Source organism: Aegilops tauschii, chromosome 5 (assembly GCF_002575655.3).
Source record: "Aegilops tauschii subsp. strangulata cultivar AL8/78 chromosome 5, Aet v6.0, whole genome shotgun sequence".
NCBI classification, from domain to species: Eukaryota; Viridiplantae; Streptophyta; class Magnoliopsida; order Poales; family Poaceae; genus Aegilops; species Aegilops tauschii.
This window is the reverse complement of record NC_053039.3, coordinates 338,945,259-338,972,664: the sequence shown is the minus strand read 5'-3', so window position 1 is coordinate 338,972,664 and position 27,406 is coordinate 338,945,259. Positions and strand designations below refer to the sequence as shown.

Genomic DNA, 27,406 nt, shown 5'->3' with positions numbered 1-27,406 from the left:
AAAACAGAGACTTCATACAAGGAATAGAAATACGACGGTTTGATATGCTTGAATCAAATCAGACGAAACTTGTGGAAGAAAAAGAATCAAATCCATCCAAGTATCATGTATGCCGCCCGCAAAAAAAAAGAATAATGTATCATGTATCCATTAGCATTAGCATTGTACAATGATAAGCTGACTAAAAACATGCCTCTTCCCTCCGAGGTGAGTAGTTTTTCTTTCGAATATCTTGGGAGATCTTTTTCTTTTTTGAGGATTCCTGAGAGATAGTTGACTAAAACCTTCTCAGGATGACATATTTAGCCCACAGAATCAATTAGGGACATTCAAACCTATATCAAACCAAATGATAAGAAAAAAAAACAGCCCATTCTCTAAAGATGTGTATAATTGAAGGGACAATCTTCTTTCCGCCTACTGTCCCCTGTTCTGAATTGGATTAGGCCGGCTTCTTATTCTTCATTTCTTCACAGAATCTTGTACACATTGTCCATTAGCAGTTTAGGGTTAAGTGTGGATACACACCTCAACTTCATTAATTGTGGATAGATATTTCCTTCCAACCAGGTCCGCTGACTGACTAGCGTGCATCATATCGATGAGATACTTATTTAGCATTGGTTCAGGCTTTTAGGTCGTCGTCTGTACAGTGCTCCTGCATTTCTTCTTTTCAGACCAGTCGCCCGTACGAGTAGACACACATCTCTCCGCTCGTTCTACGACTCGCAAGAATGATGTGACATGCAGTACGGAGCAGCAAAACAAGCCGGAAAATATCTTGGAGGGTGAGCTTGCTGTCTACGTTTTGATCCAAGACACCAAGACCAGCCAGCGATGTACTCCGTAGGATGGTCTCTGAATCCTTACCGATTCACTGCATGCCCGTGATGCAAGCATATACGTGCTCGTGATTATTAGTTCTGACTACCCAAGATTACCATGTGAGTTTAGCCTACCATACGTACCCAAGTATCTGTTCTGACATGTAAATGACTCTAGTTTGTACCAGCCGCTGTCTATTCGTGTTTTTTTGGGGAGAATTTTGGACTGGAGTATAGGTTTCTTGTAGGAGACAGAAACCAATTAGGCGAGTGAAATTTGAAAGTCAATAACTGATTAAGTCTATTGCTTGGCCAAATTGGTCAGCTGATTCTGATCGATCTGGCCAGTAAGAGATACTAGTAGTAGTTTTCTTTTTCTTTCTTAATGAGGCGTAAACGATAATAAATAATAGTCTTGAATTACGCGTTCACTTCACTTTTATGTATAAAGCAATAATCAAAGTACACATCCGAACGACAAAAATTCATAAGAAAGGTCTCATATTATAAAAGCAGATCGCAAGAAGACCAAACAACATAAATTAGAACCAAAAAGGCGCAAAAACGGCACGAAGATGCTGCCGGGCAGAAGCACAGGGCGGCTAGAACACATTACTGTTCTACGGATGCAACGTGTACATGCCCTATCCAGCTTGACATCATTAACTGAGGCCATCAATTTCAACTTGTGGTCTTGCAGTATTTTGCCTCTAATATTTTAAGAATTAAGTATATGCTTGTATGTGTCAATTTCCTCTCAGATTATCAATTCACTTGCCAACGGTTTACAATATTGGACCAACTATTTGAAAGCACAGGGCGTTCCGGTGTCGTTTTCTTCCTGAAGGCACCGTCTTGGAGCCCACGGTTCGTCATATGCAGCTTCATCTCTTCACGGTGGCGTGTTCACGGGCGAGGACCCGGCTGCTCTTGTAGTGCTTGGGGTGGTGTTGCTGCGCTCAACGCTTATGTATCTTGCCTTGGTGGTGTGCGTGTGTTGTGGTAGCATGCGTTTGTACCGGGTTGTTGTTGGTCGATGCTTTATATATAAAGCGGGGCGAAAGCCTTTTTCAGTAAAGTGAAAGTAATGAGCATGTGGCATCAGGTAGACTCATTCACTTGCAGTTTTGCACACATATTTGAACAACAAACTTGGCCAAAATCTGAACCAAACTTTTGTATGTTTGCCACTATTTTGAAGAGAAGAAAGAAACACCATCCATAATTTCTAAACAAACGATGTGCATCACATCTCAATAGTATGTACATATACATACTTCTATCTACAATCATGCGCACTTTCCCTACCATACTCTTAACTTTTAAGCCCCTCTTTCCCGGTGGTAACTCAACGTCCTCTGTTGTCGCCGCAACGCACCGGTGAACCCGGCAACCTGTCTGTTGTCTCCATGGATCACAATGTCACCGTGGATCGCTGATTCGGGGTACTTATGTCGGTGCCTATCCTGATGGTTCTGGTGATGGCTTTGGTGCTTCTCCTCAGTCTCCACCTTCATGTCCATCACCTTGTCATCCTCGACAACGATGGTGAGCACGAACGGTCCCGCTGGAAAAAAGTCATCCATGTCGAGTACAGGCTCCAATGCCTTGACGACCTCACGCATGGATGGTCGGGACTTGGGGTTTTGGCTCAAACACTTGTATGCCACCAGCGCAGCCACTTCAGCACCCTTGCACGAGTACTGACACTCGAGGGCTGAGTCGATCACCTGGTGTAGTTTGTCCGACCGTTTGAGATAGGGCCTAGCCCAGTCCACTAGGTTTTGTTCCCTTGGTCGTCGTGCACGGTCCACGGATTGTCGTCCTGAGAGTAGCTCCAGGAGCACAACACCGAAGCTGTAGACGTCGCTTTTGGCGGTTAAGTGGCCCGTCATGATATACTCGGGCGCTGCATACCCGTGTGTCCCCATTACACGTGTTGTCACGTGTGTTGCGTCGCCTTGAGGCCCATCCTTGGCCAGCCCAAAGTCTGACAATTTAGTGTTGTAGTCCTGAAGTAACAGAAGTTCAAATTTGGTTAGGTGAAACGTCTGGCAGTTGACATTATCAAAGAAAGATAAGATGAAATAAGAAGATTACTGTTTATATGTCTCTACACTTTGCAGGGTATCTATTTGTGTAAGCTGGACAGTGATAGGTAGCTATGTTTCAATTAATTAGGCGGTGATGTGGGGGTAGGGCAGACTGTATTTCTCAAGTTTATCATGCATCCAAGAACCTTCCAAGTTGCACTCACGTCGGTGTTGTCTGTGCCAGCTATATGACTAGAAGCTTTCAAAATGAGGACTCAAAAAGCATTTGGAAAATAAAAGTAAAATGTTTGGTGGCAGCCTGGAATTTGAAGGAACCAAGATTTAACTTTTTGTTGGACCCTGTAATAATTCTACAGTCATGGGAGGTGACGACGTGTTGTTCCCAGATGATGGTGACATTTCAGTTTAGTGCTGGAACTGAAAAAGCCTGAAGATTACGTGTGGCTTACCGAGTCGAGCAAGATGTTGGAGGCTTTGAAGTCGCGGTAGATCACCGGCGGGTCGGCACCATGGAGCAAGGCGAGGCCCTTTGCCGCGCCGACGGCGATCTTCATCCTTGTCATCCATGGGAGAGAACCATTGGTACCTGAAGATGGTAGGATGTTTCTTGTCAGTTAAGCACTCCACATTGACCAAGAGTTGTACAACTTGAAAGCACCAACAAGCTTGTTGCAATAATCTAATTGAAAAATTGACGTGTTCCTTTGCAAGGCACATAACAGCTCTTCTGTCCCCTTCACTTAACAGAAAGGAAACAGAGAATGAAGGCAGAGGACAGGAACTTCTCATCGCTCATGTAGTACATGCAAAATTTTAATTAATTTAACAAATTTGTTTGACTTGTTGGTCTCACGAACTCACTTTTGAAGAGGTGCTTCTCCAAGCTCCCGGCGCTCATGAACTCGTACACCAGCATTCGATGCTCGTCCTCGTAGCAGTACCCGATCAATTTCACCAGGTTCTTGTGCCTCAGTTGCCCAAGGAAGAAAACCTCTGCCTGCAACAACATGCAAAAATATTCCGCCATCAGTTAGCAGCCGAATCAATCTCGCAAAGCATTTGATCGATCAGAGCTCTGCTTCGCACTCACCAGCCACTCTTGGTGTCCCTGCGTGCCGCACTCCAGGTCGAGGTACTTGACGGCGACGGGCTGCGCGGCCAGCCCGGGGCGGAGCTTGTCGTCGACGGCGCCCTTGTAGACCGGGCCGAAGCCGCCGCAGCCGAGGTAGTTGGCGCGCGAGAAGCTCGCCGTCGCCGCTCGGAGCTCGGCGTAGGTGAAGGCGTGCAGGTTCGAGCCGGACAGCGTCAGCGACAGCTCCTCCGGTGATAGCGTCCCCGACGAGCTCAGGTTCTTCAGCGGCGACCTCGGGCTGCCCTTATTCCCCCTCCGCGACTCGCAGTGGTCGTCGCCGTCCACGGCTGCCCCGCGGACGCAGCAAGAGAAAGGGTTCCAAGATTGCGCAGCCATAGGAGCTCCGAGGTGGATGTACTAATGGTGAAGGCAACCGGAACCGATCGACCAACAGACCAAGAAATGTTCCGGGGCTGTGCGGATGCAGGAGAGCTCACGGAGAAAGACTTGAGGAGAGGCTTGAGCGGCTGGGCCTTTATATAAGTGTGGGTGGTGTTGCAGCGGATGATACTGGCGCCAACTACCCTTGGCTGCCAGACGGATGATGGGCTTGTTGTCAAACCACGGGTGGTGTCTTGATGTGGTTGCCGCCAACAGCCGAAGAGGGGAAGTGCTCTACACTGCTAGCTCCGATTCACTTCGTTTGTGTGAACTTCTATATTTGATATTTTCGTTGAGCAATTAATTTTCTTTCTAGAAAGGAGGATGCATCCCCGGCCTCTGCATCCGGACGATGCATGCAGCCATATTACTCCCTCCGTCCCATAATGTAAGAGCGCTTTTGACATTAGTGTAGGGTAAAAAACGCTCTTATATTATGGGACGTAGATGGGACATAGGGAGTATTAACTATTTCCAAAGACCATACAAGGTGATATATTAACAAGCCTGAAGCCATTATCTTTGCAACACCGTTGATACTCCTATCTCATTGATGAAGGCGTGCCGAATATCCGGGCCTAATACTAAACAGACATCGCACTAAAGCCTAACATCTAAAGCCGGGTGTCCCCTCCAAGCCACTACCTGGATTGGGTTCACACCGGTTAGGCACACTCCCAGTAAGCACCACACGCTGCAAGGTCCGTCACCTCCATCATCTCTCGGTCCATCCTCAGAGCAAAACTATTGCACCGACCTTGCCAAGCCTCTCTGCCATCAACGCCACCATGACGCTGCTGCTGGAGCCACGCGACGCCCACCACCCATAGCATCTCTCCCCCGACTATCTAAGCCTCCCAAGACGGCGCCTCCATGGAGGTTACGACGCGCAGGGCGTCGCCGCCGCCCAATCCAGACTGAATTTTGGACTTTCGTCCGGGAGGGATTCAGATGTGGATAGGAGGGATCTCGGCTTCGCCCGCAGGGAGGGTAACGGCGTCGAGGGACGCTGCCGATGCCGGGCCGGACCAGCCAGCCAAAGTTTCCTCCGGTCCCCAACCTATACCACCAAACCTCCGACTGTTCCGGATCCGACAGCGAGACGAACCGAGACCATCAGAGATGCAAGTGCCATGGGGCTCAACCCACCAGGAAGGAGGATCAAGAAGGGCAGCCGCCGTAGATCTCCAGGCACCGGATCTAACGATCCGACGAGGCCAGCGGCGTAGACCACTACCCTGCACCGGCCGACAACATCCAAGCGCCAGATCTAGATGGATCCGGCCTGAACATGGCGGCGCCTGAGGGAGTCATGGACTAAGGGGTCCTCGGGCGTCCGGCCTGTTAGCCATGGGCTGGACTGATGGGCTGTGAAGATACGAAGACCGAAGACTGCACTCGTGTCCGGATAGGACTCTCCTTGGCGTGGAAGGCAAGCTTGGCGACCGAATATGTAGATTCCTTTCTTTGTAACCGACCTTATGTAACCCTAGATCCTCCCGCTGTCTATATAAACCGGAGGACTTAGTCCGAAAAGGGAGATACTCATTACCATAGTCATACAGGCTAGACTTCTAGGGTTTAGCCATTACGATCTCGTGGTAGATCAACTCTTGTAATACTCATATCCATCAAGATCAATCAAGCAGGAAGTAGGGTATTACCTCCATAGAGAGGGCCCGAACCTGGGTAAACATCGTGTCCCCTGTCTCCTGTTACCATCGACCTTAGACGCACAGCTCGGGACGCCCTACCCGAGATCCGCTGGTTTTGACACCGACATTGGTGTTTTCATTGAGAGTTCCACTGTGCCGTCGACGAGAGGTTCGATGGCCCCTTCAATCGTCGATAGTGACGGTGTCCAAGGAGAAACCTTCCTCCCCGGACAGATCTTCGTGTTCGGCGGCTTCGCACTGCGGGCCAACTCGTTTGGCCACCTGGAGCAGATCGATAGCTTAAGAAATATGCCCTAGAGGCAATAATAAAGTTATTATTTATTTCCTTATTTCATGATAAATGTTTATTATTCATGCTAGAATTGTATTAATCGGAAACTTAGTACATGTGTGAATATATAGACAAACTAAGTGTCACTAGTATGCCTCTACTTGACTAGCTCGTTGAATCAAAGATGGTTAAGTTTCCTAGCCATAGACATGAGTTGTCATTTGATTAACGGGATCACATCATTAGGAGAATGATGTGATTGACTTGACCCATTACGTTAGCTTAGCACTTGATCGTTTAGTATGTTGCTATTTCTTTCTTCACGACTTATACATGTTCCTATGACTATGAGATTATGCAACTCCCGAATACCGGAGGAACACTTTGTGTGCTACCAAACGTTACAACGTAACTGGGTGATTATAAAGGTTCTCTACAGGTGTCTCCGACGGTACTTGTTAAGTTGGCATAGATCAAGATTAGGATTTGTCACTCCGATTGTCAGAGAGGTATCTCTGGGCCCTCTCGGTAATGCACATCACTATAAGCCTTGCAAGCAATGTAACTAATGAGTTAGTTGCGGGATGATGCATTACGGAACGAGTAAAGAGACTTGCCGGTAACGAGATTGAGCTAGGTATTAAGATACCGACGATCGAATCTCGGGCAAGTAACATATCGATGACAAAGGGAACAACGTATGTTGTTATGCGGTTTGACCGATAAAGATCTTCATAAAATATGTGCGAGCCAATATGAGCATCCAGGTTCCGCTATTGGTTATTGACCGGAGACGTGTCTCGGTCATGTCTACATAGTTCTCGAACCCGTAGGGTCCGCACGCTTAAAGTTCTGTGACGATCGGTATTATGAGTTTATGTGATTTGATGTACCAAAGGTAGTTCGGAGCCCCGGATGGAGATCGGGGACCTGATGAGGAGTCTCGAAATGGTCGAGACGTAAAGATTGATATATTAGACGACTATATTCGGACATCGGAAAGGTTCAGAGTGATTCGGGTATTTTTCAAGGTACCAGGGAGTTACGGGAATACGAGGAAGAAGTAATGGGCCTCATGGGCCAAGTGGTGGAAGAGAGGAGGCAGGGCGCGCGGCCCCGCTAGCCCAAACCGAATTGGACTAGGGGGGCGCCCCCCCTTACCTCCTTTTCCTCCCTCTCCTTCCTTCTCCCTCTCCTCCTTCCTTTCCTCCTCCTAGTAGGAGTAGGAAAGGGGAGGTCTACTCCTACTAGGAGGAGGACTCCTCCTCCTGGCGCGCCATACAGGGGCCGGTCGGCCTCCCCCTTACTCCTTTATATACGGGGGCAGGGGGCACCCTAGAACACACAAGTTGATCATTGATCTCTCCCAGCCGTGTGCGGTGCCCCCCTCCACCATAATCCACCTCGGTCATATCGTAGCGGTGCTTAGGCGAAGCCCTGCAACGGTAGCTTCATCAACATCGTCACCACGCCGTTGTGCTGACGAAACTCTCCCTCGAGCTCTACTGGATCGTGAGTTCGCGGGACGTCACCGAGCTGAACATGTGCTAAACGCAGAGGTGTCGTACGTTCGGTACTGAGGATCGGTCGATCGTGAAGACGTACGACTACATCAACCGCGTTGTCATAACCCTTCCGCTTAACGGTCTACGAGGGTACGTGGACGACACTCTCCCCTCTCGTTGCTATGCATCACCATGATCTTGCGTGTGCGTAGGATTTTTTTTGAAATTACTACGTTCTCCAACAGTGGCATCCGAGCCAGGTTTATGCGTAGATGTTATATGCACGAGTAGAACACAAGTGAGTTGTGGGCGATACAAGTCATACTGCTTACCAGCATGTCATACTTTGGTTCGGTGGTATTGTTGGATGAAGCGGCCCGGACCGACATTACGCGTACGCTTACGCGAGACTGGTTCTACCGACGTGCTTTGCACACAGGTGGTTGGCGGGTGTCAGTTTCTCCATCTTTAGTTGAACCGAGTGTGGCTACGCCCGGTCCTTGAGAAGGTTAAAACAGCACTAACTTGACAAACTATCGTTGTGGTTTTGATGCGTAGGTAAGAACGGTTCTTGCTCAGCCCGTAGCAGCCACGTAAAACTTGCAACAACAAAGTAGATGACGTCTAACTTGTTTTTGCAGGGCATGTTGTGATATGATATGGTCAAGACATGATGTTATATTTTATTGTATGAGATGATCATGTTTTGTAACGGAGTTATCGGCAACTGGCAGGAGCCATATGGTTGTCGCTTTATTGTATGCAATGCAATCACCCTGTAATTGCTTTACTTTATCACTAAGCGGTAGCGATAGTCGTAGAAGCAATAGTTGGCGAGACAACAACGATGCTACGATGGAGATCAAGGTGTCGCGCCGGTGACGATGGTGATCATGACGATGCTTTGGAGATGAAGATCAAAGGCACAAGATGATGATGGCCATATCATATCACTTATATTGATTGCATGTGATGTTTATCCTTTATGTATCTTATTCTGCTTTGATTGACGGTAGCATTATAAGATGACTCTCACTAAATTTCAAGGTATAAGTGTTCTCCCTGAGTATGGACCATTGCGAAAGTTCGTCATGCCGAGACACCATGTGATGATCGGGTGTGATAAGCTCTACGTTCAAATACAACGGGTGTAAGCCAGTTTTGTACACACAGAATACTCGGGTTAAACTTGACGAGCCTAGCATATGCAGATATGGCCTCGGAACACTGGAGACCGAAAGGTCGAACGTGAATCATATAGTAGATATGATCAACATAGTGATGTTCACCGTTGAAAACTACTCCATCTCACGTGATGATCGGACATGGTTTAGTTGATTTGGATCACGTGATCATTTAGATGACTCGAGGGATGTCTATCTAAGTGGGAGTTCTTAAGTAATATGATTAACTGAACTTAAATTTATCATGAACTTAGTCTAGTATTAGTATATCTATGTTGTAGATCAATAGCTCGCAATGTTGCTCCCTGTTTTATTTTTGATATGTTCCTAGAGAAAACTAAGTTGAAAGATGTTAGTAGCAATGATGCGGATTGGATCCGTGATATGAGGATTATCCCCATTGCTGCACAGAAGAATTATGTCCTTGATGCACCACTAGGTGACAGACCAATTGCAGGAGCAAATGCAGACGTTATGAACGTTTGGCAAGCTCAATATAATGACTACTTGATAGTTTAGTGCACCATGCTTTACGGCTTAGAATCGGGGCTTCAAAAATGTTTTGAACGCCACAGAGCATATGAGATGTTCCAAGAGTTGAAATTGGTATTACAAACTCATGCCCATGTCTAGAGGTATGAGACCTCTGACAGTACTTTGCCTACAAGATGGAGGAAAATAGCTCAGCTAGTGAGCATGTGTTCAGAATGTCTGAGTACCACAATCACTTGAATCAAGTGGGAGTTAATATTTCAGATAAGATAGTGATTGACAGTGTTCTCTAGTCACTATCACCAAGTTACTAGAACTTCGTGATGAACTATAATATGCAAGGGATAACGGAAACGATTCCCAAGCTCTTCGTGATGCTAAAATCGACGAAGGTAGAAATCAAGAAAAACATCAAGTGTTGATGGTTGACAAGACCACTAGTTTCAAGAAAAGGGCAAAGGGAAGAAGTGGAACTTCAAGAAGAACGACAAGCAAGTTGCTACTCAAGTGAAGAATCCCAAGTCTGGACCTAAGCCTGAGACTAAGTGCTTCTACTGCAAAGGGACTGGTCACTGGAAGCGGAACTGCCCCAAGTATTTGGCGGATAAGAAGGATGGAAAAGTGAACAAAGGTATATTTGATATACATGTTATTGATGTGTACTTTACTAGTGTTTATAGCAACCCCTCGGCATTTGATACTGGTTCGGTTGCTAAGAGTAGTAACTTGAAACATGAGTTGCAGAATGAACAGAAACTAGTTGAGGGCGAGGTGACTATGTGTGTTGGAAGTAGTTCCAAGATTGATATGATCATCATCGCACACTCCCTATACTTTCGGAATTAGTGTTGAACCTAAATAAATGTTATTTGGTGTTTGCGTTGAGCATGAATATGATTTGATCATGTTTTTTGCAATACGGTTATTCATTTAAGTTAGAGAATAATTGTTGTTCTGTTTACATGAATAAAACCTTCTATGGTCATACACCCAATGAAAATGGTTTGTTGGATCTCGATCGTAGTGATACACATATTCATAATATTGAAGCCAAAAGATGCAAAGTTAATAATGATAGTGCAACTTATTTGTGGCATTGCCGTTTAGGTCATATTGGTGTAAAGCGCATGAAGAAACTCCATACTGATGGACTTTTGGAATCACTTGATTATGAATCACTTGGTACTTGCGAACCATGCCTCATGGGCAAAGATGACTAAAGACTCCGTTCTACGGAACAATGGAGCGAGCAACTGACTTATTGGAAATAATACATACTAATCCGATCAGTGTTGAGGCTTGCGGCGGGTATTGTTATTTTCTGACCTTCACAGATGATTTGAGCAGATATGGGTATATCTACTTGATGAAACATAAGTCTGAAACATTTGAAAAGTTAATATAATTTCAGAGCGAAGTGGAAAATCATCATAACAAGAAAATAAAGTTTCTACAATCTGATCGTGGAGGAGAATATTTGAGTTACGAGTTTCGTCTTCATTTGAAACAATGCGGAATAGTTTCGCAACTCACGCCACCTGGAACACCACAGCGTAATGGTGTGTCCGAACATCGTAACCGTACTTTATTAGATATGGTGCAATCTATGATGTCTCTTACCGATTTACCACTATCATTTTGGGGTTATGCAATAGGGACAACTGCATTGACGTTAAATAGGGCACCATCTAAATCCTTTGAGACGACACCATATGAACTGTGGTTTGGCAAGAAACCAAAGTTGTCGTTTCTTAAAATTTGGGGTTGCGATGCTTGTGTGAAAAAGTTTCATCATGTTAAGCTCAAACCCAAATCAGAGAAATGTGTCTTCATAGGATACCCAAAGGAGACAGTTGGGTACACCTTCTATCACAGATCCGAAGGCAAGACATTTGTTGCTAAGAATGGATCCTTTCTAGAGAAGGAGTTTCTCTCGAAAGAAGTGAGTGGGAGGAAAGTAGAACTTGATGAGGTAACTGTACCTGCTCCCTTATTGGAAAGTACTTCATCATAGAAATCTGTTCCTGTGACTCCTACACCAATTAGTGAGGAAGATAATGATGATGATCATGTAACTTCAGATCAAGTTACTACTGAACTGCATAGGTCAACCAGAGTGAGATCCGCACCAGAGTGGTACGGTAATCCTGTTCGGGAGGTCATGTTACTTGACCATGCCGAACCTACGAACTATGAAGAAGCGATGATGAGCCCAGATTCCGCGAAATGGCTTGAGGCCATGAAATCTGAGATGGGATCCATGTATGAGAACAAAGTGTGGACTTTGGTTGACTTGCCCGATGATCGGCAAGCCATAGAAAATAAATGGATTTTCAAGAGGAAGATGGACGCTGATAATAGTGTTACTATCTACAAAGCTAGACTTGTCGAATAAGGTTTTGAAAAAGTTCAAGGTGTTAACTACGATGAGATTTTCTCACTCGTAGCGATGCTTAAGTCTTTCCGAATCATGTTAGCAAATTGCCACATTTTATGAAATCTGGCAAATGGATGTCAAAACTAAATTCCTTAATGGATTTCTTAAAGAAGAGTTGTATATGATGCAACCAGAAGGTTTTGTCGATCCTAAAGGTGCTAACAAAATGTGCAAGCTCCAACGATCCATCTATGGACTGGTGCAAGCATCTCGGAGTTGGAATATACGCTTTGATGAGTTGATCAAAGCATATAGTTTTATACAGACTTGCGGTAAAGCCTGTATTTACAAGAAAGTGAGTGGGAGCACTACAACATTTCTGATAAATGTATGTGAATGACATATTGTTGATCGGAAATAATGTAGAATTTTCTGGAAAGCATAAAGGAGTTTTTGAAAAGGAGTTTTTCAAAGAAAGACCTCGGTGAAGTTGCTTACATATTGAGCATCAAGATCTATAGAGATAGATCAAGACGCTTGATAAGTTTTTTCAATGAGTGCATACATTGACAAGATTTTGAAGTAGTTCAAAATGGAACAGTCAAAGAAAGAGTTCTTGCCTGTGTTACAAGGTGTAAAATTGAGTAAGACTCAAAGCCCGACCACGGCAGAAGATAGAAAGAGAATGAAAGTCATTCCCTATGCCTCAACCATAGGTTCTATAAAGTATGCCATGCTGTGTACCAGATCTATTGTATACCCTACACTGAGTTTGACAAGGGAGTACAATAGTGATCTATGAGTAGATCACTGAACAGCGGTCAAAATTATCCTTAGTGGAATAAGGATATGTTTCTCGATTATGGAGGTGACAAAACGTTCATCGTAAAGGGTTACCTCGATACAAGTTTTGACACTGATCCATATGACTCTAAGTCTCAATCTGGATACATATTGAAAGTGGGAGCTATTAGCTAAAGTAGCTCCGTGCAGAGCATTGTAGACATAGAAATTTGCAAGATACATACGGATCTGAATATGACAGACCCGTTGACTAAGCTTCTCTCACAAGCAAAAACATGATCACACCTTAGTACTCTTTGGGTGTTAATCACATAGCGATGTGAACTAGATTATTGACTCTAGTAAAACCCTTTGGATATTAGTCACATGGCGATGTGAACTAATCACATGGTGATGACAACTATTGGTGATAAATGACATGGCGATGTGAACTAGATTATTGACTCTAGTGCAAGTGGGAGACTGAAGGAAATATGCCCTAGAGGCAATAATAAAGTTATTATTTATTTCCTTATTTCATGATAAATGTTTATTATTCATGCTAGAATTGTATTAACCGGAAACTTAGTACATGTGTGAATATATAGACAAACTAAGTGTCACTAGTATGCCTCTATTTGACTAGCTCGTTGAATCAAAGATGGTTAATTTTCCTAGCCATAGACATGAGTTGTCATTTGATTAATGGGATCACATCATTAGGAGAATGATGTGATTGACTTGACCCATTCCGTTAGCTTAGCACTTGATCGTTTAGTATGTTGCTATTGCTTTCTTCATGACTTATACATGTTCCTATGACTATGAGATTATGCAACTCCCGAATATCGGAGTAACACTTTGTGTGCTACCAAACGTCACAATGTAAATGGGTGATTATAAAGGTGCTCTATAGGTGTCTCTGATGGTACTTATTGAGTTGGCATAGATCAAGATTAGGATTTGTCACTCCGATTGTCGGAGAGGTATCTCTGGGCCCTCTCGGTAATGCACATCACTATAAGCCTTGCAAGCAATGTAACTAATGAGTTAGTTGTGGGATGATGCATTACGGAACGAGTAAAGAGACTTGCCGGTAACGAGATTGAGCTAGGTATTAAGATACCGATGATCGAATCTCGGGCAAGTAACATATCGATGACAAAGGGAACAACGTATGTTGTTATGCGGTTTGACCGATAAAGATCTTCATAGAATATGTGGGAGCCAATATGAGCATCCAGGTTCCGCTATTGGTTATTGACCGGAGACGTGTCTCGGTCATGTCTACATAGTTCTCGAACCCGTAGGGTCCGTACGCTTAAAGTTCTGTGACGATCGGTATTATGAGTTTATGTGATTTGATGTACCGAAGGTAGTTCGGAGTCCCAGATGAGATCGGGGACCTAACGAGGAGTCTCGAAATGGTCGAGATGTAAAGATCGATATATTGGATGACTATATTCGGACATCGGAAAGGTTCCGAGTGATTCGGGTATTTTTTGGGGTACCGGTGAGTTACGGGAATACGAGGAAGAAGTAATGGGCATCATGGGCCAAGTGGTGGAAGAGAGGAGGCAGGGCGCGCGGCCCCCCTAGCCCAAACCGAATTGGACTAGGGGGCCGGCCCCCCTTTCCGCCTTTTCCTCCCTCTCCTTCCTTCTCCCTCTCCTCCTTCCTTTCCTCCTCTACTCCTACTAGGAGGAGGACTCCTCCTCCTGGCGCGCCCTACAGGGGCCGGCCGGCCTCCCCCCTTACTCCTTGATATACGGGGGCAGGGGGCACCCTAGAACACACAGGTTGATCATTGATCTCTCCCAGCCGTGTGCGGTGCCCCCCTCCACCATAATCCACCTCGGTCATATTGTAGCGGTGCTTAGGCGAAGCCCTGCAACGGTTGCTTCATCAACGTCGTCACCACGCCGTCGTGCTGACGAAACTCTCCCTCGAGCTCTACTGGATCGTGAGTTCGCGGGACGTCACCGAGTTGAACGTGTGCTAAACGCGGAGGTGCCGTACGTTCGGTACTGAGGATCGATCGATCGTGAAGACGTACGACTACATCAACCGCGTTGTCATCGCTTCCGCTTAACGGTCTACGAGGGTACGTGGATGACACTCTCCCCTCTCGTTTCTATGCATCACCATGATCTTGCGTGTGCGTAGGATTTTTTTTTGAAATTACTACGTTCCCCAACAATAGCTACGCCCCTGGCATTAGGTCAGATTTGGGAGTTTGAACTACGTTGCGGACATCCGCGGAGATTTGATCTTCGCCGGATTCGAGACCGCGGTGACCGCTCCCGGTCACCTTGACGAACATGACCTAAATCTGTAATCAGACCGCATCCAGGAGCTAGCTCCTGTGACCACTCTGGCCTCAGATCTAGAGCACACTGCGGTATCCAAGGATTGGAGGTTCAACCCCACCACGGAAGCCACAGATTCCCCAGCGTTGGAGCCGCACATGGACTTAATCTCACGCAATACCCGTGTCATCGGAACTCCGGACTCTTCTCCGGGTATAAGTTCCGAACCATGTGAGTCCGCGGATACCGAACTTGATCGCTTATCGATCTTCGAGTTCAGCGCCGCAGACATCTTCCAGCACTCGCCCTTGGGCGATGTGCTGAACTCATTGAAGAACTTGTCCTTGGCGGGGGACTCACAGCCGAACTATGTACGGTTCGAATTAGAGGCTGATGATGGGGAATTTTGCTTCCCACCCGCCACCCACTTCATAGCCACTGTCGAGGACTTAACCGACACGCTTGGCTACGGCTCCGAAGACATCGTCAGTACGGACGATGATGCCGACAAGGAGCAAGGCCAAAACCCGCCATTCACTGGACGACGGACGGCCACTCCTTCCTACGACGTATACATGGTGGACACGCCTGAAAAAACTAACGACGATGACAAAGAGGACCTAGTTAAGGATAAACCTCCTGAGAGACAGCCCAAGCGCCAGCTTCCTCGACGCCGCTCTAAGTCACGTCGTTCTCAAGACTGCAATACGGGCACCGGAAAAAATAATATTTCAGACGATGCTGAAAACAATGAAGACCCCGTCAAGGTAACCTCCGAACAGGAGGAGCGGGAAAATGGGCAACTATACGGACTGGGTCCGGAACCTGAGGCTCATCCTGATAGTAGCCAAGAAAGATTATGTCTTAGAAGCACCGCTAGGTGATGCACCAATCCCACAGAACCAAGACGTTATGAACGCTTGGCAATCACGTGCTGATGATTACTCCCTCGTTCAGTGCGGCATGCTTTACAGCTTAGAACCGGGTCTCCAAAAGCGTTTTGAGAAACATGGAGCATATGAGATGTTCGAGGAGCTGAAATTGGTCTTCCAAGCTCATGCCCGGGTCGAGAGATATGATGTCTCCGACAAGTTCTTCAGCTGTAAAATGGAGGAGAACAGTTCTGTTAGTGAGCACATACTCAGAATGTCTGGGTTGCACAACCGCTTGTCTCAGCTGGGAGTTAATCTCCCGGATGACGCGGTCATTGACAGAATCCTCCAGTCGCTTCCACCAAGCTACAAGAGCTTTGTGATGAACTACAATATGCAGGGGATGGAAAAGACCATTCCCGAGGTATATTCAATGCTGAAATCAGCGGAAGGGGAGATCAGAAAAGAACATCAAGTGTTGATGGTGAATAAAACCACTAAGTTCAAGAAGGGCAAGGGTAAGAAGAACTTCAAGAAGGACGGCAAGGGAGTTGCCGCGCCCGGTAAACTAGTTACCGGGAAGAAGCCAAGAAATGGACCCAAGCCCGAGACTGAGTGCTTTTATTGCAAGGGAAGTGGTCACTGGAAGCGGAACTGCCCCAAATACTTAGCGGACAAGAAGAAGGCCGGCAACACCAAAGGTATATGTGATATACATGTAATTGATGTGTACCTTACCAATACTCGTAGTAGCTCCTGGGTATTTGATACCGGTGCCGTTGCTCATATTTGTAACTCAAAACAGGAACTACGGAATAAACGGAGACTGGCAAAGGACGAGGTGACGATGCGCGTCGGGAATGGTTCCAAGGTCGATGTGATTGCCGTCGGCACGCTACCTCTGCATCTCCCTACGGGATTAGTTTTAAACCTCAATAATTGTTATTTAGTGCCAGCTTTGAGCATGAACATTGTATCTGGATCTCGTTTAATTCGAGATGGCTACTCATTTAAATCCGAGAATAATGGTTGTTCTATTTATTTGAGAGATATGTTTTATGGTCATGCCCCGCTGGTCAATGGTTTATTTTTGATGAATCTCGAACGTGATGTTACACATGTTCATAGTGTGAATACCAAAAGATGTAAAGTTGATAACGATAGTCCCACATACTTGTGGCACTGCCGCCTTGGTCACATTGGTGTCAAGCGCATGAAGAAGCTCCATGCAGATGGACTTTTGGAGTCTCTTGATTATGAATCATTTGACACGTGCGAACCATGCCTCATGGGTAAGATGACCAAGACTCCGTTCTCCGGAACAATGGAGCGAGCAACCAACTTATTGGAAATCATACATACCGATGTGTGCGGTCCAATGAGTGTTGAGGCTCGCGGAGGATATCGTTATGTTCTCACTCTCACTGATGATTTAAGTAGATATGGGTATGTCTACCTAATGAAACACAAGTTTGAAACCTTTGAAAAGTTCAAGGAATTTCAGAATGAGGTTGAGAATCAACGTGACAGGAGAATAAAATTCTTACGATTAGATCGTGGTGGAGAATATTTAAGTCACGAGTTTGGTGCACACTTAAGGAAATGTGGAATAGTTTCACAACTCACGCCGCCTGGAACACCACAGAGAAATGGTGTGTCCGAACGTCGTAATCGCACTCTATTGGATATGGTGCGATCTATGATGTCTCTTACCGATTTACCGCTCTCATTTTGGGGTTATGCTTTAGAGACTGCCGCATTCACTTTAAATAGGGCTCCGTCTAGATCCGTTGAGACGACACCATATGAATTATGGTTTGGGAAGAAACCTAAGCTGTCGTTTCTAAAAGTTTGGGGATGCGATGCTTATGTCAAGAAACTTCAACCTGAAAAGCTCGAACCCAAGTCGGAAAAATGCGTCTTCATAGGATACCCTAAGGAAACTATTGGGTACACCTTCTACCTCAGATCCGAAGGCAAGATCTTCGTTGCCAAGAACGGGTCCTTTCTGGAGAAGGAGTTTCTCTCGAAAGAATTGAGTGGGAGGAAAGTGGAACTTGATGAGGTGATAGTCACCCCTTCCGAACCGGAAAGTAGCGCAGCACGGGAAAATGTTCCTGTGGTGCCTACACCGACTGGGGAGGAAGTTAATGATGATGATCATGAAGCTTCGGATCAAGTTACTGAACTTCGTAGGTCCACAAGGACACGTTCCGCACCAGAGTGGTACGGCAACCCTGTCCTGGAAATCATGTTGTTAGACAACGGTGAACCTTCGAACTATGAAGAAGCGATGGCGGGCCCGGATTCCGACAAATGGCTAGAAGCCATGAAATCCGAGATAGGATCCATGTATGAAAACGAAGTATGGACTTTGACTGACTTGCCCGATGATCGGCGAGCCATAGAAAACAAATGGATCTTTAAGAAGAAGACGGACGCGGATGGTAATGTGACCATCTACAAAGCTCGACTTGTCGCTAAGGGTTATCGACAAGTTCAATGGGTTGACTACGATGAGACTTTCTCACCCGTAGCGAAGCTGAAGTCTGTCCGAATCATGTTAGCAATTGCCGCATACTATGATTATGAGATATGGCAGATGGACGTCAAAACGGCATTCCTTAATGGCTTCCTTAAGGAAGAGTTGTATATGATGCAGCCGGAAGGTTTTGTCGATCCTAAGAATGCTAACAAAGTATGCAAGCTCCAGCGCTCAATCTATGGGCTGGTGCAAGCATCTCGGAGTTGGAACATTCGCTTTGATGAGATGATCAAAGCGTTTGGGTTTACACAGACTTATGGAGAAGCCTGTGTTTACAAGAAAGTGAGTGGGAGCTCTGTAGCATTTCTCATATTATATGTGGATGACATACTATTGATGGGAAATGATATAGAATTCTTGGAAAGTATAAAGGCCTATTTGAATAAGTGTTTTTCAATGAAGGACCTTGGAGAAGCTGCTTATATATTAGGCATCAAGATCTATAGAGATAGATCAAGACGCCTCATTGGTCTTTCACAGAGTACATACCTTGACAAGATATTGAAGAAGTTCAGTATGGATCAGTCCAAGAAGGGGTTCTTGCCTGTATTGCAAGGTGTGCAATTGAGCACGGCTCAATGCCCGACCACGGCAGAAGATATAGAAAAGATGAGTGTCATCCCCTATGCCTCGGCCATAGGGTCTATTTGTATGCCATGCTGTGTACCAGACCTGATGTAAACCTTGCCGTAAGTTTGGTAGGAAGGTACCAAAGTAATCCCGGCATGGAACACTTGATAGCGGTCAAGAATATCCTGAAGTACCTGAAAAGGACTAAGGATATGTTTCTCGTTTATGGAGGTGGCGAAGAGCTCGTCGTAAAGGGTTACGTCGACGCTAGCTTCGACACAGATCTGGATGACTCGAAGTCACAAACCGGATACGTGTATATTTTGAATGGAGGAGCAGTAAGCTGGTGCAGTTGCAAGCAAAGCGTCGTGGCGGGATCTACATGTGAAGCGGAGTACATGGCAGCCTCGGAGGCAGCACAGGAAGCAGTCTGGATGAAGGACTTCATTACCGACCTAGGGGTGATTCCCAATGCGTCGGGCCCAATGACACTCTTCTGTGACAACACTGGAGCTATTGCCCTTGCGAAGGAGCCCAGGTTTCACAGGAATACCAGGCATATCAAACGTCGCTTCAACTCCATTCGTGAAAGTGTTCAAAATGGAGACATAGATATTTGTAAAGTACATACGGACCTGAATGTAGCAGATCTGTTGACTAAACCTCTCCCTAGGGCAAAACATGATCAACACCAGGACGCAATGGGTGTTCGATTCATCACAATGTAACTAGATTATTGACTCTAGTGCAAGTGGGAGACTGTTGGAAATATGCCCTAGAGGCAATAATAAATGGTTATTATTATATTTCTTTGTTCATGGTAATTGTCTATTATTCATGCTATAATTGTATTGTCCGGAAATCGTAATACATGTGTGAATACATAGACCACAACGTGTCCCTAGTAAGCCTCTAGTTGACTAGCTCGTTGATCAACAGATAGTCATGGTTTCCTGACTATGGACATTGGATGTCATTGATAACGGGATCACATCATTAGGAGATTGATGTGATGGACAAGACCCAATCCTAAGCATAGCATAAAAGATCGTGTAGTTTCGTTTGCTAGAGCTTTTCCAATGTCAAGTATCTTTTCCTTAGACCATGAGATCGTGCAACTCCCGGATACCGTAGGAGTGCTTTGGGTGTGCTAAACGTCACAACGTAACTGGGTGACTATAAAGGTGCACTACGGGTATCTCCGAAAGTGTCTGTTGGGTTGGCACGGATCAAGACTGGGATTTGTCACTCCGTGTGACGGAGAGGTATCTCTGGGCCCACTCGGTAATGCATCATCATAATGACCTCAATGTGACTAAGGCGTTAGTCACGGGATCATGCATTACGGTACTAGTAAAGAGACTTGCCGGTAACGAGATTGAACAAGGTATTGGGATACCGACGATCGAATCTCGGGCAAGTAACATACCGATTGACAAAGGGAATTGTATACGGGATTGATTGAATCCTCGATACCGTGGTTCATCCGATGAGATCATCGTGGAACATGTGGGAGCCAACATGGGTATCCAGATCCCGTTGTTGGTTATTGACCGGAGAGGCGTCTCGGTCATGTCTGCATGTCTCCCGAACCCGTAGGGTCTACACACTTAAGGTTCGGTGACGCTAGGGTTGTAGAGATATGTGTATGCGGAAACCCGAAAGTTGTTCGGAGTCCCGGATGAGATCCCGGACGTCACGAGAGGTTCCGGAATGGTCCGGAGGTGAAGAATTATATATAGGAAGTCAAGTTTCGGCCACCGGGAACGTTTCGGGGGTTACCGGTATTGTACCGGGACCACCGGAAGGGTCCCGGGGGTCCACCGGGTGGGGCCACCTATCTCGGAGGGCCCCATGGGCTGAAAGTGGAAGGGAACCAGCCCCTAGTGGGCTGGGCGCCCCCCATGGGCCTCCCCCCATGCGCCTAGGGTTGGGAACCCTAGGGTGGGGGGACTTCCCCCTTGGCTTGGGGGGCAAGGCAACCCCTTCCACCCCTTGGCCGCCGCCCCCCCAACCCTAGATGGGTTTTGGCCGGCCCCCCCTCCCAAGGGGGCCTATATAAAGGGGGGGAGGGAGGGCAGCAACCCACAGCTTTGGGTGCCTCCCTCCTCCCCTGCAACACCTCTCTCTCTCTCTCGCAGAAGCTCGGCGAAGCCCTGCCGGAGACCCGCTACATCCACCACCACGCCGTCGTGCTGCTGGATCTCCATCAACCTCTCCTTCCCCCTTGCTGGATCAAGTAGGAGGAGACGTCGCTGCACCGTACGTGTGTTGAACGCGGAGGTGCCGTCCGTTCCGCACTCGGTCATCGGTGATTTGGATCACGGCGAGTACGACTCCGTCATCCACGTTCATTGGAACGCTTCCGCTCGCGATCTACAAGGGTATGTGGATGCAGTCCTTTCCCCTCGTTGCTAGTAGACTCCATAGATGCATCTTGGTGAGCGTAGGAAAATTTTAAATTATGCTACGATACCCAACAAAGATATCATAATGTACATCGTCGGGCAGGTAATCTCCAAGATTGCTATAACCGGGCACCATCCTCGGATCATTAGCAACGATGTCGCTAGATACCTTGAGCGGGGGCACGATTGGTTTGCTTGTTCGCCGAGCTGGGCAATTTTTTTCCCAGCTCGTCGTTCTTTTAACCTTTGATCACTGACAGTACTTCCCTACCGCTCCGCTTCGGCAAATGTCTTTGCAATAATGCGCTCATAGTTGCCGTTCGGCGGAGACTTTGGTGGTTTTGTCAGGGCAGCCAGAGTGCGCTTCGCTTTCACCGGATCTACCTTCTCCTCCGGAGGTGGATGTTTATTTGCTTTCACCCCTTCAAAGAAGTTCGTCACTTTGGCTCGCACGATCTTCGTGGTTTCCTCCTCGGTCCTCTCGTATGGTAACTTCTCCGGAGTCTTCAAAGAAGGACCAAATCTGTATTGCCTCCCGCCTCTGGCTGTACTGCTAGACGCCGGCAGAGAAGACGGAGCGGCTGCGGCTGTCTTCTTTCCTTGCTTACAAGGCGGAGGAGAAGGACTACGACGCGCCGGAGCAGCCGGAGCGGCGGCGGGTCTCTTCCGCCCTTGCTGACGAGGCGGAGAAGGAGGAGGCTGCCTGCTCTGGTGCGCCGGCGCAGGCGAAGAAGGAGGCGGAGTGCCGCCACGCGCCGGAGAAGGAGGCTGAGTGCCCTGATCACTCGCCGGGGGAGGAGGCGGAGGAGGAGGCGGAGTGCCGCCACGCGCCGGAGAAGGAGGCTGAGTGCCCTGATCACTCGCCGGAGAAGGAGGCTGAGTGCCCTGATCACTCGCCGGAGGAGGAGGCGGAGGAGGAGGCAGAGTGCCCTTACTCGCCGGAGGCGTCCAGTTCGGAAGGTTGATGAGCTCCTTCCGCCATAGGCATGGGGTCTTCAGAGCAGAACCCGGCCGAGTCTCCCCTTCACCGGTGGGGTGGTCAAGCTGGAGGTCCTCAAATCCCTCCGTTATTTCATCCACCATCACCCTAGCATATCCTTCTGGAATCGGCCGGCAGTGGTAGGTTGCGCCGGGTTCAGGAGGTAAAACAGAGCCAACAGCCGCCTTGACTTTGAAGTTCTGCCATTGCGTCATAAGGTGGCAATGTTGAGACTCCGTGATAGCATCCACGGGGAAGCTAGCAGGAGCCGTCAAGACATGCTCCAGCTGAAGCAGCTCGGTGGAAGCCACGCTGCTTCTCCGCTGAGATGGCGGGGTAGTTTCGGCATGTCGATTGCCGTCTCGTTCCTCTAGCGCTTGAACCCTTTCGTGCAGCTTCTGAATTTGGGTCTGCTCCACTTTTTTCCTCCTCTCCTGGCTTTTGTAACCGCCTGCGTCCGGCCTTCCACAGAACGGAGCCTGGCGTGCCTCGTGTCCGTCCAGGGTGCTCAGGATTCCCGAGGGCCATTGTGAGCTCGTCGTTCTCTTTGTCTGGAACGAATGTCCCTTCATGCGCTGCATCCATATAGTGATGAAGCCTCTTGACTGGTATTCTCAAAAGCTCGTCCGTCCAAACGCACCTCCCTGATACAGGGTCCAATTTTCCGCCAGCCCCGAAGAACCAAGTCCGGCAACGGTCTGGCCAGTTCATTGTCTGTGGTTCGATCGCTTTATCAAGTAGATCATTCTCAGCCTTGGCCCACTTAGGCCGGGCTTTGAGGTAGCCACCTGACCCCGTGCGATGGTGAAGCTTCTTCTTCGCAGCATTCTTCTTGTTTGTCGCTGACATCTTCTTACTCTTTTCCGATGTCTTGTAGGCCACAAATGCGGGCCAGTGATCTCTGATCTTCTCATACCGGCCGATGAATTCTGGTGTCTCTTCTTTGTCGACAAACGTTTTCAGCTCATTCTTCCACCTCCTGAATAGGTCTGCCATCTTCTTAAGAGCATAAGACTTGATTAATTGCTCTTTAACTGGCTTCTCCGGATCCTCCTCTGGTGGTAGGGTGCAATTTGCCTTCAGCTCAGTCCAAATATCATCTTTCTGCATATCATTGACATAAGACACCTCAGGGTCTTCCTTCTTAGGCATATACCATTGGTGGATGCTGATCGGGATCTTGTCCCTAACAAGAACCCCGCACTGAGCAGCAAATGCATCCTTTGTCCGGATGGGTTCAATCGGTTGGCCGTCACGCGCGATTGCTGTGATCTCAAACCTTTCATCCGAGCGCAACTTTCTCTTCGGGCCTCGTCTCTTTACTGAAGTTGTGCTCGATCCGGAGGGCTAGAAAAAAGAAGAAAGACGAGAGTTAATTAATATGTGTACATACCAAAACAATGAATGCATCAATTAGCTAGTCAGCACAGGCTTAACTAATATATTTACCTGGTCGGACTCTGTTCGGTCACCGGAGCCGTCACCACGGGCTCCTTCTTGCACCAGCATTGGGTCACCAGAGCCATCATAATCATGTCTTTCCTCCTCCACTCTTCGATCACCATAGCCTGCTTCTTCACCCTGTTCTTCCAGACCATCATTGTCGTTAAGATACGACAAGGTATCACCTCCGGCTAAGATTATGTCCCCCAACACCTCTTCTGCTTCCTCGTCTCGTCCGTGCTCCATTGTTTCTGCAAATATTACAACATGGCAATTATTACACAAACATGACAGCAGGTGGATATATTAGTGCATAGACCTAGCTTATTCCGGGTTTGGGGTGGCCTCGGCAACGCTGCAAGGGTAGGGGCGCCGCGGGAGGGGGTAGGAGACCGACATCTTTTTTTCTAGGGTTTGGGTGTCCTCGAGAGTTTTGGTCGAGCGAGAGGGCCGGGGGGTGCTCCCGTGGTATAAGTTATCACGGTCAAAGTTATCCGGGAGGGGGTTATATCGACAACGACGACATACATACATGGGAAAATAATGTTATCGGGGGAGGGTAGGTCGAACCCCCCCCCCCTCGTGTTGAAGTTATCGGGACACGGGGTATATCGACAACGACATATCCGATAAAAAATAAGTAGACGAAGAAGAAATAAAAAGAGGAGAAGAAGATATTAATAGAGGAGAAGATTGAAGAAAAAAAGAAGAAATAAAAAGAGGAGAAGAAGAAAGGAATAGACGAGAAGATCAAAGAAAAAAAGAAGAAAAAAAGAGGAGAAGAAGAAAGGAATAGAGGAGAAGAATCTACTTCTCCTCTATTCCTTTCTTCTTCTCCTCTTCTTTTTCTTCTTTTTTCCTCTTCTTTTTTATTTCTGCTCTTCTTCCTCTCCTCTTCTTCTCCTTTCTTCCTCTTCTTATTTTCGTTTTTCCTCTCCTTCTTTTTCTTCTTCTTCCTTTCCTAGCTAGATATATAAAACTTTTCTAAAAATGTAACTTTTGCATATATAAAACTTTTCCATGGATCATCATTTCTCATATATATCCATCTATAGCCACATACATATATAAATGGAAAAAAATGCTATGAACAAAAATACATATATACTTGGTAAATATTCTATGAACATCATTTCTCATATATATCAATGCATACATCCATGGATCATCATTGCTCATATATCCATAGTCATATATAAAAACTTTATGTATATGAACAAAAACTTTCTATGAACAAAAAAACATTTTTGACATATTTAGCACATTCTAAATTTTCTTAACTCTTTTACAACCACAAAAATTACTCCAACTTCATGACAGTACCCACACTCAGAGAACATATATAGATAAAACTTTTCTAAAAATCTAACTTTTTTGCATATATGTATTTTTAAAACATCATTACAATTGAAAAAATACATACATACATACAAAAACATGTAAAAATACATACATACATAAAAAAATACATATATCTAAAAAATACATCGGGGCAGGAGCGGCGCGCGGCCACGACGTCGGGCGAGGGCGCGGGCGACGGCGACGGGCGACGGCGCGGCAACGGCGAGGGCGCGGGGCAGGGGTGGCGCGCGTCGGAGCAGGGACGGCGTGCGGCGACGACGTCGGGCGAGGGCGCGGCGACGGCGAGGGCGCGGGCGACGGCGACGACGGGCGTGGGCGACAGCGACGGCGGGGGCGGCGGGCGGCGTCGATGTCGTCGAGGGGTCGTCAGGGGCAACTGCGAGATGAAGATGAAAATTTTCACAAGTGTTGGTTATATACCCAGAGCTTTGGTCCCGGTTCGTGGCACCAACCGGGACCAATGCCCCCCTTTAGTCCCGGTTGGTGCCACCAACCGGGACCAAAGGTCTATTGGTTCCGGTTGGTGCCACGAACCGGGACCAAAGGTGTTCGTTGGTCCCGGTTCGTGGCACCAACCGGGACCAATGTCCTGCGCCTGCCAAAGCCGCGGTGCGGTGGGATGTTTAGTCCCACCTCGCTAGCCGAGGAGCGGCAGGACCTGTTTATAAGCCCTGCCCCGCCATCTCCATTGAACTCCTCTGAACTGCAGGCCTCTGGGCCTAATCTTGCACTGCTATGCCTGTGGGCCTCCTGGGCCTTCTGCGGGCTTGAATCCTTGCCCATGGATGGGTTTCTAGTCGTATTCAGGCCGTGGTGGCCCAGTAGGTAGCATTCTTTTATTTTTCCCATTTTTTGTTTTCTTTTTTGCTTTATTTATTTTATTTTGTTTCTACTTACAATAAAATACTTATTTATTTTATTTTGTTTCTAATTACTTATTTATTTTACTTTATGATAATTCTTTTTGCTATTAAAGTTTCTATCAAAAAAGTTCTTTATGAAAATTCTTTTTGCTTTTAATGATTTTAGACAGAAAATACTTCGATAATTTTAGTTGCATCAATTTTATATGATTTTAGTTTCAATAATACTAGAGGTTTCTTATAATGTTTTGAACAGAAAATACTTTGTTAATTTTAGTTTCATAAATTTTATTAAAGTTTATTTTATTTTGTTTCTACTTATATATTTTAATAAAGTTTATATTATTTTGTTTCTAATTACTTATTTTATTTTATTTGTTATTTTTCATGCATTTACTAATTATTTTGAGCTATAAGACCCTAAAATTGAAAAGCATTTCAAATGAACTCTAAAAAAGGTTGAAAGTTGGCATGGTATCATCATTTCATCCACATAGCATGTGCAAGAAAGTTGAGAGGGTTACGGCAAAAACTAGATGCACTTCGTGTACAAACGGACAATGGTATCATACTCGTCTGTTACAAAGTTGGCATGGTATCATCATAATAGTTGCGGGAGAAAGTCTTCACTTTTTCTTCGCTTGTGTCATTTGCTTATCGCGCCGTAACCATGGATAATCTTCATCATTTATCAGGATGCTTGGGTCAGCCTTGACTTTGAAGGGAGGAATTTCATGAAACTTTTCATAATCTTCAGACATGTCTGTCTTGCCCTCCACTCCCACAATGTCCCTTTTTCCTGAAAGAACTATGTGTCGCTTTGGCTCATCGTATGATGTATTCGCTTCCTTATCTTTTCTTTTTCTCGGTCTGGTAGACATGTCCTTCACATAGATAACATGTGTCACATCATTGGCTAGGACGAACGGTTCGTCAGTGTACCCAAGATTGTTCAGATCCACTATTGTCATTCCGTACTGTGGGTCTACCTGTACCCCGCCTCCTGACAGATTGACCCATTTGCACTTAAACAAAGGGACCTTAAAATCATGTCCGTAGTCAAGTTCCCATATGTCCATTATGTAACCATAATATGCGCCCTTTCCCCTCTCGGTTGCTGCATCAAAGCGGACACCGCTGTTTTGGTTGGTGCTCTTTTGATCTTGGGCGATCATGTAAAATGTATTCCCATTTATCTCGTATCCTTTGTAAGTCAATACAGTTGAAGATGGTCCCCTGGACAACGAGTACAACTCATCACAAACAGTGGTGTCACCTCTGAGACGTGTTTCCAACCAACTGCTGAAAGTCCTGATGTGTTCACATGTAATCCAGTCGTCACACTGCTCCGGGTGTTTGGAGCGCAGAATGTTCTT

The 27,406-nt window shown here is 46.5% G+C and overlaps 1 protein-coding gene across 1 annotated transcript; it reads right to left on the bottom strand.

The window, feature by feature from the left end:
• Positions 1-242: 242 nt before the first annotated feature.
• LOC109768607 (serine/threonine-protein kinase RIPK) lies at positions 243-4,469 on the bottom strand. The gene is made up of 4 exons (XM_020327355.3): positions 3,969-4,469; positions 3,740-3,875; positions 3,328-3,464; positions 243-2,836 (listed from the first exon to the last, which is right to left on the bottom strand). Exons 1-4 carry the CDS (start codon positions 4,344-4,346, stop codon positions 2,147-2,149), a joined length of 1,341 nt encoding a protein of 446 aa, XP_020182944.1. The 5' UTR covers positions 4,347-4,469; the 3' UTR covers positions 243-2,146.
• Positions 4,470-27,406: the final 22,937 nt, after the last annotated feature.

What these genes read in the sequence shown, in the direction of transcription:
- LOC109768607 (XM_020327355.3), bottom strand. Translation starts at nt 4,346, where the DNA reads ATGGCTGCGCAATCTTGGAACCCTTTCTCTTGCTGCGTCCGCGGGGCA. An exon ending in AGGGACACCAAGAGTGGCTG is followed by an intron (nt 3,876 to 3,968) that starts GTGAGTGCGAAG and finishes ATGTTGTTGCAG; the next exon opens with GCAGAGGTTTTCTTCCTTGG. An exon ending in GGAGAAGCACCTCTTCAAAA is followed by an intron (nt 3,465 to 3,739) that starts GTGAGTTCGTGA and finishes TACCATCTTCAG; the next exon opens with GTACCAATGGTTCTCTCCCA.